Genomic DNA, 16,966 nt, shown 5'->3' with positions numbered 1-16,966 from the left:
TGGCCATTAAATGCAAAATAGCAGGTTTCCTGTTGCGTTTTTCCAATTGCATCTGCACACTTTTTTGCTTGTCTGGTCATGATACACATGTATATCGATTTTTATGAAGACCTGTCAATGTGAACATGTTCCGGGGGTCTCGTGGGGCACCGTTGAGCCATTTTGCGACGCCCATTGAAAATTCCTCCAGAATACGCAAATTTCACCACTTTATAATTCCCTGCAAATTTTGAGTATTTGAGCATGTTAAAGCCCTCTAAACGCCAATAAATTTGCCTGAATAATAATACAAGGTCTGTCATTGCCTGTCAGGGCTCGGGCACTAATAATAATATATTACTGCACACATAATAATAAGATCAGCCAATCGTGCCCATTACTCGAATATCACCCAATCAGCTTCCTCGCAGCGATTACTCCAACCAATGGCGCCGCGTCAGGAAAGGACAACAGGAAGTGAGCGTCAGGAGTCACTACAGCTGCTGAACAAGGGAAACGCCGCCGAACCCAAAAATGGTGTCCTCTGTTGAATAGAGGAGCTTCCACCACTCGGACAGCAGCTTTTTGTTTTGTTTGAAAAGTCGTTCGCATGTTTTTGTGCCCTGCGGCTTCTCTGCCAGCCTAGCACGCTAACGCCGGCCAGGGCCTCAGAAACGCTAAAGTTAAGCTAGGCTAACAGAGGAGTGGATTTACCAGAGAGGACCGCGGTCCTGGCCGAGGAGAGGAAGGACAACACCGAAATGAGTGAAACAAGGTACCGACCAGTGTAGCAGGCTTTTACAGGAGGCACCCAGCCGCCATGAGCCTTTAACAGTGGCGGAATTAGCTGGGTGTGAGTGAGGAGTACGGTAACCAGTGTGGTCACCTGACTGTCAGACCTGGGTGTCGTGTTAGATCCAAGGAAAATATGTGTTTATTTCAGTAGAAAGGTCAAACGCATCTCCCCTGTGAAGTACAGTAGAATGACTCCGTGTCGTGACAGGCGCAGGCAGCAGTGTAATATTATTAGGTGTTTAACAGCCTGATCCACGGTGATAAATAATGACAGCCACCACAAGCAGGTGACCTACACAAACGTTGCTATGGCGGCTGTGTCAAATGTTGAAGACACGATGTGATTATTTCCACAGAAACGTGCCCCTCAGTGTTATCAGTGACTTCACAGCTAACAAGTGCTACTCATCAGTTTCAGGGAAGACACGACAGAGACCAGTCACTTGGACTTTCCTCCAGTGTCTACTTCATTGTGAAAGAAGAAGTTAAAGACTGACGACTTGATCTTTTTAAAACACTTTCATTGCTGCATTTATTTCTACTTTTCAGGAAGTGAGATTATTCTTCCAGACTCATGATTGTATTGTTTCCAGTTTTCCTTTCTTTAGTGTAACGGAGCTGTGTGTTCTGCTGAACGTGGAAGGTTATCCATAAGGTAAGCTGACTGGAGGACGAGTTAACATTTCCTTGAATTATTGATCGATCTTCAAGTTGTCAGTAAACAAAGATAAATGCTCATCACATTAGAGGATAGAGAAAAACCCCACACACGCTAGAATTCTGTAAGTCGAAAGAAAATCTCACTTCCTCTAAAAGAATGAATAATTGCGGTGTTGTCCGTGTAACAGGAACGTGTGACGTTAATATTTCATCAATGAACTGATTGATCTTTAAACTATTAGTAAATAATCAAGGCTCATCACAGTTTCCCACAGAGCAAGTTGTCAGTCAGATTGACTTGTTTTGGCGCAACAGTTCAAAACCCAAAGCAAACTTTAGTATAATTTGACAAATTAATATAAAATTGTGTCAAATAAATGTCGATATTGAACTTACTTGTCCAGCGTAGATCTAACAGTCATAGAAAACCTATTATCGTGAAGCTAATCTTGGTATTTATAGGAGCTAAAACCAGCAGATATTTTGCTTTATTAAAATCAGTTGTGAAAAATTGTACTACGAGTACAACCGAGAACCTTCTCCTCAGGTTAATCTGTAACTACAGTCTTTAACTTGTTACCTTCTCACTAAGAACTTATTCACAAAAAAGTGTAAACGTTAATCCGGTGCATCAGTCAAATCAAACGCCTTGAATTTAAAGTTGTTTCCTTCTGGAGAGCGTTAGATTGGATGGCATCTAGAAATGTGCTCCAGATTTAACACTGTCTAATAAGGAGCTTGGAGAAGGAGCTTTCAGCCCACGATCAGTCAAGTCACATGATTCTCTATAGCTCAACGTCACAAATATCAAATATGCCTCAGAAGGTTTTACAATCTGTGCATCCTCTGTTCTTACACCCTTCATATGAGAAGGGAAAACTGAACTATAAATTATTCACAGCGAGAAAACGAAGAAATATCAGGAAGAGCAACATTGTAGGATGATAACTCTTTTAATGCAGATGTTCATTAGATATAATATAGACAGCGTAAACTAAAGAAGCAAGGGCAAAATGAATGGATATAGCCAATGTTGGGTTAGAAGGGGTGCAGCGATATATTACTGCGTAAAAAAATTAGATCGTAGTAGGTTAAAGAGTTTCACACTAAGTGTATACAATGTTTGAAGTGAAGAGTGTGAACCTTTGTAAACAGTCAATAATTTACCTCTTGTCTTACTTCCTTCCTCATTTTGTTCTCCCTCTCATTTCTGTTTTGCATTGACAAGCACCAGAGTCCAGCTCTGAGCTCAAGAGGCATGAACTCAGTTTCCCCGTGCACAGCTCAGTACATAGGTGGAGTGATGCAGGAAGAGCTGGTGGAGAACCGGAGGCAGCAGCAGCAGCAGCCCATGGAACGACAGGGCAGCTTTGGTGTCAGGCCACCTCAGACTCCAGATCCCGGCAGAGAGGCGGTCGGAGAGCCAGATGAAATTGACAAACTAAAAGCCAAACTGATGTCAGCATGGAACAACGTCAAATATGGTTTGTTGTTAGCCCAGGAGGAGTGCTGTCCGTGCGACTGTTGTATTTGCAGTTTGGCCAGTGTGTATAACTGCACGTTCTTCTATCTGCAGGTTGGACTGTAAAGTCTAAAACCTCCTTCAACAAGATGTCACCAGTCTCTGTCCTGGGACACTCCTATCTGCTTAACAGTGAGGGTAAGTTCTTCACACACCAACATATCTGATAAAGCTGTTATACATTGATCCTTTTGATGCTGAGGAGATCCTGCATTTCTTCTCTGCAGATGTTGTAGGTATTTGTGTCTTTGGTTAACCACAAGTGTAAACCCTTAAGCACAGAGCAAGGGAGCAAAAAGAAAAAAAGCTTTTCTACTTATGTATTTATTTAAAAAAATATGAATGTAAACTGATCTTATCTGTGAAGATTCTCAGTCATTCAGGTCATGTTATCTTGAGTTGCACATGTGCACATAGGCAACCGGAAACAAGCGAGACATGAAGATCTAAACTGTTCGTTCTCAAATCAGTGAATTATCACAAACAGGTTTGCAGTTTGAGTAAAATTGTGTTTGGGTTCTATTTTGTGTATCTCCCTCTCAGACGAGGTGGAGCGCTTTCGTTTGGCTTTTGTGTCCAGGGTCTGGCTCACGTACAGGCGGGAGTTCCCTCCGATGGAGGGTTCCACCTGGACCACAGACTGTGGCTGGGGCTGCATGCTGCGCAGCGGCCAGATGCTGCTGGCACAGGGACTCCTGGTCCATTTGATGCCAAGAGGTTTGTGTCTTTATCTGTCAGGCACACACATTTCACACTCCCACATAGAAATGAATTGGTACATTTACTTGGGAAGTCTCACATCACCTTTTAACAGACTTGTTGATCTTGTGCTGCCTGTGTGTGCTTATTAAAATCCAGTTTTTATCTCAAAGGTGTGACACTTACACATGCATCTTGTCTGCCGTTTTTTATTTACTCAGTTTCAGTTTATTCTGCTTTGTATCTCTTCTCATTTACACATTTTCTCTGCTTTACTTCTGTTTTATTTTTGTTCCTTTTCTTTTTACTGCTTACAGTATTTTACTTATTTTGTACTGCTTCTGACTTCTGCTTTGAGTATTTATAACCTGCTTTCCTTATTTGTCGATGCTAATTAGTTTGGCATTGAATATAAATTCAAGAATAAATACCTTATTGATTTTCAGCCCGACTGTAGAAAACTGTTTTAACAATATATCTTTTCTTTGTGTGTGTTCCGTAGATTGGGCGTGGCCAGATGCTCAGCAGCTGACCGATGTGGACTTTGAGGTGTTCAGACCAAATTCCCCAGTTCGGGCGGGTGGGGTCCCGATCCCTTCTTTTGGGTCCCCACGAGGGTCTAACACCCCTGTGAAGTCCTTGCCAAGCGACCAGGTCCCTAAATCCAGCCAGAAGAAGAGGCCAGAGTGTGCAAGGGACAGACAAGCAGAGACCGTCCACCACGGGTTGGTCACATGGTTCGGAGATCAGCCCCTTGCACCTTTTGGAGTTCACCAACTGGTGGAAATTGGTAAAAGTTCAGGGAAGAAGGCTGGTGACTGGTATGGCCCCTCGATCGTGGCACACATACTGCGGTAAGGGCTTTGCTCTTTTTCTAAGTAACTCACACATTTGACAAAATTAGGTATTGATTTAATAGGAGTGTTTTTTTCTTTTCAGGAAAGCAGTAGCCAAAACCTGTGTTGTCCAAAACCTGGCTTTATATGTGGCTCAGGACTGTACAGGTGAAATTAACAGACTTCAGTTCAGTTTATGATTGTTACTTTGCTCCAACATGGTCACCATGGAATTGTTTCACTGGAGGAAATCTTCTAGCCTTTTTCATTTCTGTCTGACCTCTTTAGTGTACAAAGAAGACGTGGCTCGTCTATGTGATCCGTCACTAAGCCAGACTCCTCCTGATCCATCAAGTGAAACCTGGAAGTCTGTCATCATCCTGGTGCCTGTTCGCCTGGGGGGGGAAGCCCTCAACCCGTCTTACATAGAATGTGTCAAGGTCTGTATGATCTGTTTCAAGCCTCTCACATGTTCTTGGTTTTGGATAATGTTACCTTACAAATATCAAATAAACAAATAATTAACACAAATATTTGATTTGCAGAACATTCTAAAGTTGGAGTGTTGTATTGGGATCATTGGAGGAAAACCGAAGCATTCACTCTACTTCGTTGGCTTCCAAGGTGAGAAACGGCCTCCTAATGCTCATGAAAGGAAGAGAGAAAAGGAATGAACAACATTATCCATACACAGAGGAAGGAGCTGGTGTTCTTTGAATACACAATGCAAGAACCAGTACTGTAGTGTAGCAATATGTGCTTTAGAAAAGTAACTGTGGTTGTTGCATTAATAAGAAGTGGAAGTTTTGCCTTAAACCGGCTGTTTCTCTTTATTTTATTTGCTTTATCTGGTCTTTCCTGCTCAACTGCCCTCTGATAGGTTGCTTAACTAAAACTAAATGTAAATATGAGCAGAGAAACACAGCGCTGCTTCAAGGCAATGTGATAATCAGGAGGCTGTTGCTTGTGGTCCAAGTAAACTCGAGGTGGAACAACCACACTGCCACCATCCCAAATGACTGTGTTTATACAGAGACTGTGACCAAAGCCAAAATCAACGGATTCCTTACGAATGAGATTTCATTGGATGTGACTGGAAGCTTAAAACCATTCACAATCGTTTTTAACAGATAAAAAGCAAGATTACCCTCACACTACTGAACCATTTTTCAAAGACATTTTGTGGAGGGATGGGACTTTATAATTTTAATTGCGTATAAACAGGTGGATCCAGGAATTGTTTTCACTTTCTTTAACATGGCGAGACGGGGCATTGGCCCACTAGGTTATGTTTTCATCTGCGTTTCTTTGTCTGTCTGTCTGTTTGTTGGAAGGCTTAAAATACCGGATGGATTTGGTGGATATATGATTCAGGGAATGAAACCATTAAATTTGTTGCGGATCAGGAGGCAGATACAGGACATTTTTTGCACTTTCTTTAATATTTTGAGATGATATTCATGAGTGTGTTCAGTTTCAAATAAAAAGTTGAATCTATTGAATTTAAATGTGGTTTCCTAAGGGGACTGTTGGGTCTTGGCGAAGGTATGCACTTCTCTGAGTGGCGTTCTAGTTGACTGTGATGTTGGTTGTGACTGGGATGGTAAAACATGCACAAAACATTAAAGTCAAGTCAATCTTATTTATAAAGCATCTTTCATACACAGTTGTAGATTCAAGGTGCTTAATCCACCTTGAGTGTCGTGATATAAAAAAGCTTCACGTCCTCTTGTATTTTGGTAAATCAGGATACAATTCAATTTTATCCAACACAGTAGTAATGGAGACAAACACTCTATCGCATCATCTTCCATTGTGAAGCGTACATAGGTGTGTTAAGAAGAGCTGTCGCCTTTGACTCTGGCATTGGCGTCACCACTCACATTGGTAGTTGCCGTGTGGTTAAATTCATTCATTGGCTCCTGTCAGGTGAAGATTTCATACTTTGATGCTGTGTTTTAATTCCTCTTTAAAACTTCTCTTGTCTATCAGATGAGCAGCTGCTGTACCTGGACCCTCACTACTGCCAACCTGTGGTGGATGTAACACAAGTCAACTTCTCACTGGAGGTCAGTCACATGTCACTTTTTTAACTTATTCTTATCAGTCCTGACTTTGTCACTCACATTTCAGATCATTTTGGACTCAGGCAACTTGACGTTCTCATTCTGTATTGTTTTGACTCCTCAGTCTATTAATTCTGTAACTTGTATTGAACTTTGCTGTAAGACCTCTGTGTGCCTCTGTCACTTTCCAGTCCTTCCACTGCAGTTCCCCTAAGAAGATGCCCTTCACCCGCATGGATCCCAGCTGCACCATCGGCTTTTACGCCAAGAACAAGAAGGACTTTGAGTCTTTGTGTTCTGCTGTTAATGTAGTGAGTTTTTTTTACACCCTCCTCCAATAAGAATGACTCTAGTTATAGTCATTATGTCTTTAATTGATGAAGTGTTATGTTCACTATTGAGACAAAATGACAAATATATACAGTTTGCAACTTTTTGATTATGTAATCCACTCCAAATTTAATTATTTCAGTTGGTACAGTTGGACAGACAAAACAATTCAAACATTATCTGTTGTGCTGACGATAGATAGATAGATAGATGTTTTTCACAAAAAATTTTCACCAGAATGGTCAGCTATTTAATTAACTCATTATAATTGTGGAGGTGTGGGGCATGGCCCAAAGAAGAACCCATTGAATTTATCAAGGATAAACATTTTAATGATTTCTCATAATGAGGACTGACATTTTATGTGTGTAATCTAATGCAGATAAATAAAGTCAGTTTGTAGTGAATGTAATGTGGTTTCATCAAGGGACTGTTAGGCTCTCTGGGTGTCATTCTAGTTGATAATGTGGGGATATAAGCAGTAATGAAAATAATTGTAGCTCTACATACACTTTTAAATATAGCAAACAGGTGAATTGATACTAGTAAATAAGCGTTTCGTTTTGGAATTTTTCTATTGTCCTTTACTCACTCTACTTATATTAAGTAATATATTCTCGTGACTGTTATCTATTTTGACTGAGCTCTGTTGCCCTGACAGGCCCTGTCGTCAACCAAGGAGAAGTACCCCATCTTTACCTTCGTAGAGGGCCAGAGTCAGGACTACGGACTTGAGGGTCACAGCAGCATTCACAGCGGACCTGCAGCCCTCATCCTGCCCCCGGGCAAACTGGGCCGGAGTAACAACAGAAGAAACAGTGACGAGTTTGTCTTCCTTTAAGACAGAGGAGGATGCTCCCCCAGCTCTCACCTGCAGGGGGCAGGAGAGAAACAGTGGATTCCTTTTCTAAAGGAAGGACTTGTGTGATTCCTTTGCAGCTGCAAGGTGGACATGATGCTTTTTGTACTTCATCACTCTCACTGGTGAACATACTGTGTGGCTCCTGTCATTACCTCTGTATAGATGGGTATTATAAGCTAGTGGGCTATTAGAGTGGGGTCCAGACTGGAGCATACAATTACTGGAAAAATAACAGTTTGATGTACTTGAAATATTCTTGATAACTTTATCAGACACCTAAAAGAGAACTCAAATTCATGCGCTTTAAAGTGCTCAACTCAGTCCCACTCCACTACTGTGTGTCCTGGTTTCAACTGGACAAACTGGAGGAGATATGTTGTCTACAAAATATTTAATGAGCTCACAGGTCAGGTGAAGGGCTGTCTGATGTTTGTTATAAACCAACTGCTGTACATCTCCTTTCGATTTCATTTATTTATCAGGTTTCAGAGTGTGTGTTAGCCTGTGTGTGTGAGTCTGAGGGTTTCTGTAGTTCATTTGTTTTGTCTTTAGTAAGTGTACTGGTGTATTTAAGAGTCACGCTGCAACCCACAGAAGTTTCAGATTCTTCCAAGAGCGTCTCGAACAGCGGTAAATAAATAATGGTGTTGCAGACTGGCTCATTATCCTATATTCAACCCAGGAGCCTCGATCTTGTACGCTTCCAGCATCTCTGTCTCCAGTGTTCATCATTAGGATAATGAAACAAGATTGTGTTCCCAGTTGCTTGAAGAGTGACATCTGCTCCCAGATCTCCTCAGTCATGTTTAAATGTTAAAATGTTAAATTGTGGTTTTGGTACATTTGTAAAGTAAAACCCAGAACAGCTCTGTTATGATGAACAGGTTCTGGGTTTTACTCTGTAGTGTCTGAACGCTGAGTAGGGATCTCGCCTGGATCGTCAAGCTCCTGCTGCAATGCCATTTGTGTTTTGTTTGTCCCCCTTTTTTAAATGAAGGCTACTACTGCAAGTTGCACTACTACTGTTGGTTTATGTGCTGATTAAACTTCATACACTGGAATCGCATCTCACTTGTGTAGCTTTGTATTTCAGAAGAGCTGCACTCTTCTGGCACGATCACAAGTTCTTTAGAATGTCATTTCCTAAGAGGAGTGATTGTGTTGTTGTTCGTTGCAGTGGTAAACGGAATGGTACTGTAATCTTGTCTTCCATTGTTTGGTGATGGTAAAATGAGCATTTGAAGCTAACTTGTGATCTGGCTTGTTTCAGTGTGAACTCAACTAGGGATGTGAAATATCTTGGCTACTTAAAAAAAGCCTGATGTTAAAACACAGGTGTGCTGATGCTTCTTATTTGTCAGTGATGATCATCTGACATTTTTGTTTTCACTGCAGATGTATAAGTGTATTAAATATATAAACTAAGTCGGTAAATGAAGGAAGCTGTGGTAAATGGTATCTGATGGTTTAACATGGTTTGAGTGTTCTGTATAGAGCACTTTGTAGCAGACTATGGACTTTGTGTTAACCTCTTCTTATTCCAGACTCTTAAAACAGTTAGAATCACTAGAAATGATTTCAAATAACTATACGGACTCTCCAGAACTACACTGAATATGCCCAGAAAGATGTATGTAATGCATTGATCCTACAGGATGACATAGTGGAGGACGGTATTGTTGGTCACAGTAGTGCACAATTGGGTAGAACAGAAGTCTTAAACTATAATCTTTGTGTTCAGGGTAGACCTACAGTCTGTTTATAAACAAAGTATATATACAGGCAGTATATATGAACTTTAAACATATACTTTATACATATATATATATATATATATATATATATATATACACATACTGTGTAGTTCTGGCGAGATGTGACGTCGATGTCAAATTGTGCTCTTCCATGGAAATGATTTATTACCCTTTCCTTAACTTTTGCTCTTCCATGGAACTAGGTGTGTCACTTTACAGGTTCATTTCATTCCCTCAACCGTAGCTGCATTCAGGTTCTGCATGGAACGAATACAAGGTATATCTCAGACAAAATAGCTTCACTTCCTGGACTATTTTTAGAGGTGTTTTATTGAAAACTAATATTCAGTTACCTTTTAAGAGACTTGTGAGACTTGTTTCTTGTAAGAGGTGTCTGCTAATTAAAGCGATTATTCAGAAACACACTGAGCCACAGCAGCAGGATCCCAGCCAGTGTCTCACCCACAAGTGAAAGTGAAAAAGGTCCTGCAGTGTCCCCCTTTCACTAAGGTTACTGCAGAGTGGATTAACCTGTTGCCTGTGGCTCCTCAATCATTCAAATCATTCAAGTTACTTCAATCAATTAGTGAATGAATTGATTGAACCTGATGTTGCTTCAAATTTGTTACATAACAACAAATGTGTCTTTATTAGGGACGGCAAGTGAAGGGATCTCTGGCTGCCAGACCACAGTGCTTATGTTTTTGGAGTAAATAAGGGATGAACACTTCTCTTTAAAATTCATGGTTAAAAAGTACATTTTAAGATGTGTTTTTAAAAAGTATATCCAAAGATGTGTTGTTTTGTTAAAGCAGCTGATCGACCTGAGCTCTCTGCTCATCAGGTGGAGTCCAGAAGACAAGAATGAGAACAACGCTCCACTCATCAACCTCTCCTTCTGATCCACATCCTCCTAAACACGTGGACCTGCTGGCCTCTGCAGTAAACTGGACTCAACAGGTTTCTGTCTCCAGAAACTCTGATGATGATCCAGTTAAGACAACGATTAGAATGTAGAAAAAATTGTATAACATAGTTGCTTGTTTAAAAACAGTCGCTTACACTTCAGAACTAGAATGGACCGAAGTAGGGCACAGTCGTCCACCAAGGCCCAACAGTTCACTTAAATCCAATCAAGCAGCACCAAATTTACTTTTTTATTTTGTTTAAGAAATTTAAGAACACATGGGGAGTAAAATCGATTTTGTGGTCTATTTATCATCTGCAGAACACTGCGTTGTTGGTTAATGTTGGCTTAAAATAGAATAAAGACAATGATTCCTCCTTGGAGAACTCCATTGTCAGTTAGTGTCTGTTCTTCCAGACAATATGAGGCAAGAGAGTAAATACCAAAACCTTTAGCTATCACAAGGTGACCTCTTATTGTATATTTCTATTCCAATAACCATCAACATGCTATTGCCAGCCAACAGTTTTTGATATAGTTTACATATATAATACTACTGTTTATGTACTACATGTATTTACTAAATGATAAATATGCACTTCAATCAGTCAATCAATCAAATTTTATTTGTATAGCCCATATTCACAAATCACCATTTTTTTCACAGGGCTTTAACATCCTCTGTCCTTAACCCTCAACAAGAGTAAGGACAAACTACTAAAAACCCGTTTGACAGGGTAAAAAGAACGTAGAAACCTCAGAGAGAGCCACATGTGAGGGATTTGTAGCCCAACAGTGAAAAGTTTTAGCCCCATTTTATTCAATGCTTAAAGGAGATGACTAATCCATTGTGTTCATAACATGTGTCTGAACACGTGTGTGTATGTCCCCATTTCTCTGGAAGATTTCAACACACTGTTCCTGTTAGTATGAAGGCCAACAGGATCTTAACTTTTCCTCTTTGCCACACCCAAATCCCCAAGTGTTTGCCTATAAATATGAGATCTAGGTCCTCGTTCACTGGGCTTCCTTATTCCACCGCCAGAGGACAGGAGCTCCGAACCCCCAGTTTCATTCCAGAAAAGACACTTCATTACTTGTGAAGGACAAGAGCTCAATGTAAACATGGTTGATATAAGCATTGCACTGGAGGCTCTGGGAGCACTCTGCACTGGCAACGTGACGTCTGTCCAGGAACAAGCATCACCAATTAATTTGTCCCGGAGGAACCTTTATGTGGGACCACAGCAGAATCTGTCCATCAAGCTTCTCATCCCTACTGTCTTGGATGGAGATGAAACCTGGTAATTAGTGGAGCTTCAATCCTGAGATCAGATGTTATTCTGTGAAGTTAGTGAATGCATTTTTCTAATGTACAGCTCTTTCCTTCACACTACAGCAAAGTGTCAAGATCCAGCTTCTACCGGCTGCAGTCTGTCCTGTCCGACAGTGGTGGAGCTGCCGCTCCTGCACTGGACGAGATCGATGGTCCTATTGAGAAGAATCTCATTATGGATGAGGAAGAATTCTTTGACCCAAAGTATCATTATGATTTCACCAAGCTTACTGACAAAAAGATATATTATAGAGGTGGAGAAAAGTACGAGCGTCCATGCGGTTGGCAGCGATTTGCGCTCAAGGTGAGTATGTCTTTTTTAAAGTTGACTTGTAATTTCAGAACGTCCTTTCAGTCTTTTTGTGAAACTGCACTACATAAAATAACATTAAACTTCCCTGCTGCTAAGGAGCAACAATACATAGAAATAATCAAAAATATAATGAATCAATTGGAGAGAAGAATTCTTTATAACTCTTCAGCTGCTAAAAGCCTCTGCTATGTTCACCTGCTAATCTCTGGATGCCTGCTGCAGAGCGAGGGGTGCTCACTGCATTTATTCGATTCAATTTGATTTGTATGGCAGCTAATCACAACATACAGAACATTATCTCCAGGCACTTTAAATTGTAAGGTTCGGACCTTAAAGTATTACAGTTCCTTTGGCAACTGTAGAGAGAAAAAACTCCCACATTAACTGAAAGAGAACCCTCAAGCAGAACCAGTCTCGTGGGGGTTCGGGTGAGAGGAGAGAAATGGGGAAGCGAAAAGTGATGGGTTGAAACCAAAACTACCAAACTGTCTCCTTTAAGGAAAGTGATTGAATTTGTTCTTATCTGGCCCAATGTCCCAATCCTCCAAAGAGTTTGGGGCAACTCTGTCCTTCACTTTTTATGTAATCCTGTTCACAAAAACACAAAGCAAACAGAGAGACACAGAGGCAACAAATGTCTTTGCTTCGTCAGAAGCCATCCAAAGCATGCGATGTCAACACTTTGTCACAGGTGCTGGACAAGTATCCGGGGAATACCTGGCTGGGAAACAGGTCCTGTAGAACCAAGTCATGCCCAGGGGAGTGGCCTGTGTCTTACCACGGGACGTCAAAGAAAGGTGCCGACTGCATCATCGAAGATCATTACGAGGTTTGATTACATATCCATTGCAATCAGTGTGAATGCTGTAGAATCATTCACATTATTTAACCCAGTAACTGCATGAATGAGTACACTTTACATTTCAGCATATGAAACTTTTGATTAATAGGAGGAAAATTAAAATTCATGCTGAGAGCAAATTCAATTTAAAAGACATACACACTCCTTTTGAGTTTCACATTTAATATCACAAGTCCTGACTGAAGCCTCCCTCTGATGACAGATTTCAAACCACAAAATGTAAACTGATGTAAACTCCTCTTTTTATTTATCTTTTTTATTTAAGAGTAACAAATATAATATGAAAGCTAAAAACTACATGCAAAACCATAACAAAAACATTGAAGGCCAGAGGGCAAGAAGAAAAAGACCACGATGTGATTACTGTCAACGTTGCTAAGACAATGAAACATTGTATTTCAATGATGCTACTGTAATAAAATCATTGTTGTAATTGTTAAAATTATTGTTATAACTGTTTTTGTACAAATTAGATGAATGTTAATAAATTCGAATTCACTCTTCTATTTAACAGCCAGGACCAAGGCAGGTCTTTGGCAGGGGGATTTACTCCACACCGGGCATAGGTGAGGCCAGCCGCTATGCCAAAACGTTCACCTCCAAGAATGGCAAGAAGTACAAAGTGGTTTTGCAGAATCGAGTCAACCCTGCGTACAGAAAGAAGTACAAGAACGACCTCTACTGGCTGGTCCCCATCCCACAGGGAACATCAGAAGCAGAAGAGCAGGCTATGGTGGAGAATGCCATCCGTCCTTATGGCCTTCTGCTGAAAGAGGTCTAACCGAGGAAGGTCTCTCTCTCACACACACACACAGACACAAACACACACACACACACACTCACACACTCACACACATATCTGGACAGTTTTTGGGCTTTGAAACAATTTCCTGTCTTTACATCGTAATACGAAAAAGTAGTCCGGTGCTGCCAAATGTAATTTGCATATCAGGATGAATATGGAAACATAAAATCTCATCTGTATGTGTGCTTTATATACGGATGGAATAAACAACATGCAATCTACTAGTCTTTTTTCAGAAAGGTATGATTCATAAGATCAAGTTTTAAATGAATTTGTCTCTCCCATCGATGTCTCTCCACTCCATAAAGATTGTTTACAGGCATCACAAGCAGGTTTCAGACATGAACTCCAGAAATTGTCTGGAGAATTGGGTCCAGAGTTTCTCCAGACACGTTCACAATAACACTGAAATCTTGGGAACATTCAGGCAAGGGGTAGAGCAAACTTCTGCTGAGGAGATCATGTGTTTTTGTTTTCAGCACATCGTTGGCCCTCACCCCCAAAAGCTTTGTTAACACCTTCAATTGTGTCTTCTACAGTGGATATAAAAAGTCTACACACCCCTGTTGAAATGCAAGGTTTTTGTGATGTAAACAAATGAGACAAAGATAAATCCTGTCTGAACTTTTTCCACCTTTAATGTGACCTTTAACCTGAACAGTTCAATTGAAAAAACAAACTGAAATCGTTGAGAGGGAAAAATAAAAATAAAAAACTAAAATAATGTGGTTGCATAAGTGTGCACACCCTCTTATAGCTGTGGATTTGGCTGTATTCAAAGTGAACCAATCACATTCAAACTCATGTTAAATAGTAGTCACTACACACCTACCATCATACACAGTGATTCTGATTAACACTAAATAAAGTTTAGCTGTTTTAGTAGGATTTTCCTGACATTCTCTTAGTTGCAACTTAGAGCAAGAGCCTTGGTTCGCCGAGAGCTTCCAAAGCATCAGATGGATCTCATTGTTGAAGGGTATCAGTCAGGAGAAGAGTACAAAATAATTTCTAAGCTATTAGATATACCATGATAGACAGTGAAGACTATCATCATCAAGTAGAGATATGGCACCACTGTGACATTACAAAGAACTGGACATCCCTCCAAAATTGATGATAAGACAAGAAGAAAACTGGTTAGGGAGGCTTCCAAGAGGCCGACAGCAACATTAAATGAGCTGCAGGAATTTCTGGCCAGGACTGTCTGTGTACTACATGTGACAAAAATCTTCCATATCCTTCGTATGTTTGGGCTATGGGGTAGGGTGGCAACACAGAGGCTTTTCTTACCAAGAAAAACATCCAAGCCCGGCTAAATTTAGCAAAAACATACATGAAGTCTCCAAAAGCATGTGGGAAAATGTGTTATGGTCTGGTGAAACCAAGGTTGAACTTTTTGGCCATAATTCCAAAAGGTATGTTTGGCGCACAAACAACACTGCACATCACCCAAAGATCACCCAAAGAACACCATACCCACAGTGAAGCATGGTGGTGGCAGCATCAGGCTTTGGGGCTGTTTTACTTCAGCTGGAACAGGGGCCTTAGTCAAGATGGAGGGAATTATGAACAGTTAAAAAATAACAGTTAGTTTTGGCACAAACCTTCAGGCTTCCATTAGAAAGCTGAAGATGAAGAGGAATTTCACCTATCAGCATGGCAACGACCCAAAGCATACATCCAAATCAACAAAAGCATGGCTTCACCAGAAGAAGATTCATGTTTTGGAATGACCCAGCCAAACCCCAGACCTGATTCACATGAAGAGGGCTGTGCACAGGAAATCCCCCCGCAATCTGAACGATTTGGAGCCCTTTTGCAAATAAGAGTGGGTAAATATTGCCAAGTCAAGATATGCCATGCTATTAGGCTCCTACCCCAAAAGAGTGAGTGCTGTAATTAAATCAAAAGGTGCCTCAACAAAGTATTAGGTTAAGGGTGTGCACACTTATGCAACAAGGTTATGGTAAGTTTTGTATTTTTTATTTTTCCTCCTAATAGATTTCAGTTTGTTTTTCAATTGAATTGTTCACGTTATAGGTCACATTAAAGGTTGAAAAAGTTTGGACAGGATTTATCTTTGTCTCATTTGTTTACATCACAAAAACCTTGAAATTTAACAGGGGTGTGTAGACTTTTTATATCCAATGTATGTGTTTGCCACTACTTTTTCATCCTGAGATATACGTATTATTTGTGTCTGTTTTTTTTGTTTTTTTCAGTTATCAGTATCAGAAACGTCATCATTGGCCTGGGTTTTTACTCAGGGCCTGGCAGGAGTACTCTCACTTGGACAGTTGCGTTCTTACACACAGCCCCTCTGGAGAATATCAGTTTACCTGGAGTACAGTGCATGTCTGCAAAAAGCTCTATTGTTCCTCTTGCCCTGTCAAATCTGTGCCATTTTATTTTTTCTCTGTTTATCTGTCGCCACATAGGTCTCCTCCTTGATCAGCGTCGAGAGAGATGGTTACTGATGAGGAAGAATTTTTCGATCCTAAGTTTGACTTTGATTTCAATGATTTAAAAGATACAGAGAAGTATTACAGATGAGGGGAGGTGTATGAGTGCCCTTGTGGTTGGAAACGTTATGCTCTTAAGGTGAATTTAACCACACTCTAGTTTTACAGATCTTTTCTCAATGTCATTGAGACTTTTCCTGTTGAGACTTTTCTGACCAACAGAATAAATACAGGGGGGGGGGGGGTATTTCACCTACAGGAAATACCTTTGGTTCCACTTTCATAGCCTTGGCTTATCTTTCTACAATGACTGTGTACTCTCGATGTGAAATCTCAGAAAGTGCCAACCAGGGTAGTGTTGGGACTATTTTCTATCAGTTACAAATTACATTCCAATTTTGTAATGAGTAATGTAATCAATTTGGTTCCAATAATTTAGGCTATTCTATTCCAGATACATTTTGCTAAAGAACACATTGAAAAACGTGCATATATATATAAAAACTCAGAAATAACAGACTGAGTGCAAGAGTACGCAAAGTTTCAAAATAGAGATGTGCCCTTTTTATAAGTGTTTCACAGTTTCTGAACATTTTATCAATGTTTGGGCACCAGTTTTCGATCAACATTTACAAAGCTTGAAACCTGGAAAACAAATTGATGCATTTGGCGAACATTGAGCAAGAGATTTTTTTTTGTAGCCAATAAAATCATTCTGCAAGTCTTCAAAACTTCTGACGTCTTTGCAGACGATAGCAGTTAAATGGCTCTGGGG

General features: G+C 40.4%; 1 protein-coding gene across 2 annotated transcripts; it reads left to right on the top strand.

Moving 5' to 3' along the window:
• The first annotated feature begins 445 nt into the window (after nucleotides 1-445).
• On the top strand, nucleotides 446-8,815 carry atg4da (autophagy related 4D, cysteine peptidase a). Of its 2 annotated transcripts, none has more exons than XM_062387155.1 (11): nucleotides 446-754; nucleotides 2,669-2,918; nucleotides 3,011-3,094; nucleotides 3,500-3,673; nucleotides 4,158-4,509; nucleotides 4,595-4,659; nucleotides 4,780-4,931; nucleotides 5,037-5,115; nucleotides 6,484-6,560; nucleotides 6,749-6,868; nucleotides 7,549-8,815. In XM_062387155.1, the coding sequence occupies exons 2-11, from the start codon at nucleotides 2,693-2,695 to the stop codon at nucleotides 7,726-7,728; spliced, it is 1,509 nt and encodes a 502-aa protein (XP_062243139.1). In that variant the 5' UTR covers nucleotides 446-754; nucleotides 2,669-2,692; the 3' UTR covers nucleotides 7,729-8,815. The 2 variants fall into 2 exon arrangements, with proteins under 2 accessions (XP_062243139.1, XP_062243138.1); XM_062387154.1 differs by having other exon boundaries at nucleotides 2,663-2,918.
• The last annotated feature ends 8,151 nt before the right edge of the window (nucleotides 8,816-16,966 follow it).

This window comes from Platichthys flesus, chromosome 5 (assembly GCF_949316205.1).
Source record: "Platichthys flesus chromosome 5, fPlaFle2.1, whole genome shotgun sequence".
In the NCBI taxonomy this organism is placed as follows: domain Eukaryota; kingdom Metazoa; phylum Chordata; class Actinopteri; order Pleuronectiformes; family Pleuronectidae; genus Platichthys; species Platichthys flesus.
This window is presented reverse-complemented; position numbering and strand designations above follow the sequence as displayed.

Bases quoted from the DNA above. Each gene is read 5' to 3' on its own strand.
- atg4da (XM_062387155.1), top strand. From the start codon at position 2,693: ATGAACTCAGTTTCCCCGTGCACAGCTCAGTACATAGGTGGAGTGATG. The intron at 4,932-5,036 runs GTCTGTATGATC...TTTGATTTGCAG, and splicing joins CTTACATAGAATGTGTCAAG to AACATTCTAAAGTTGGAGTG. The intron at 5,116-6,483 runs GTGAGAAACGGC...CTTGTCTATCAG, and splicing joins CTACTTCGTTGGCTTCCAAG to ATGAGCAGCTGCTGTACCTG.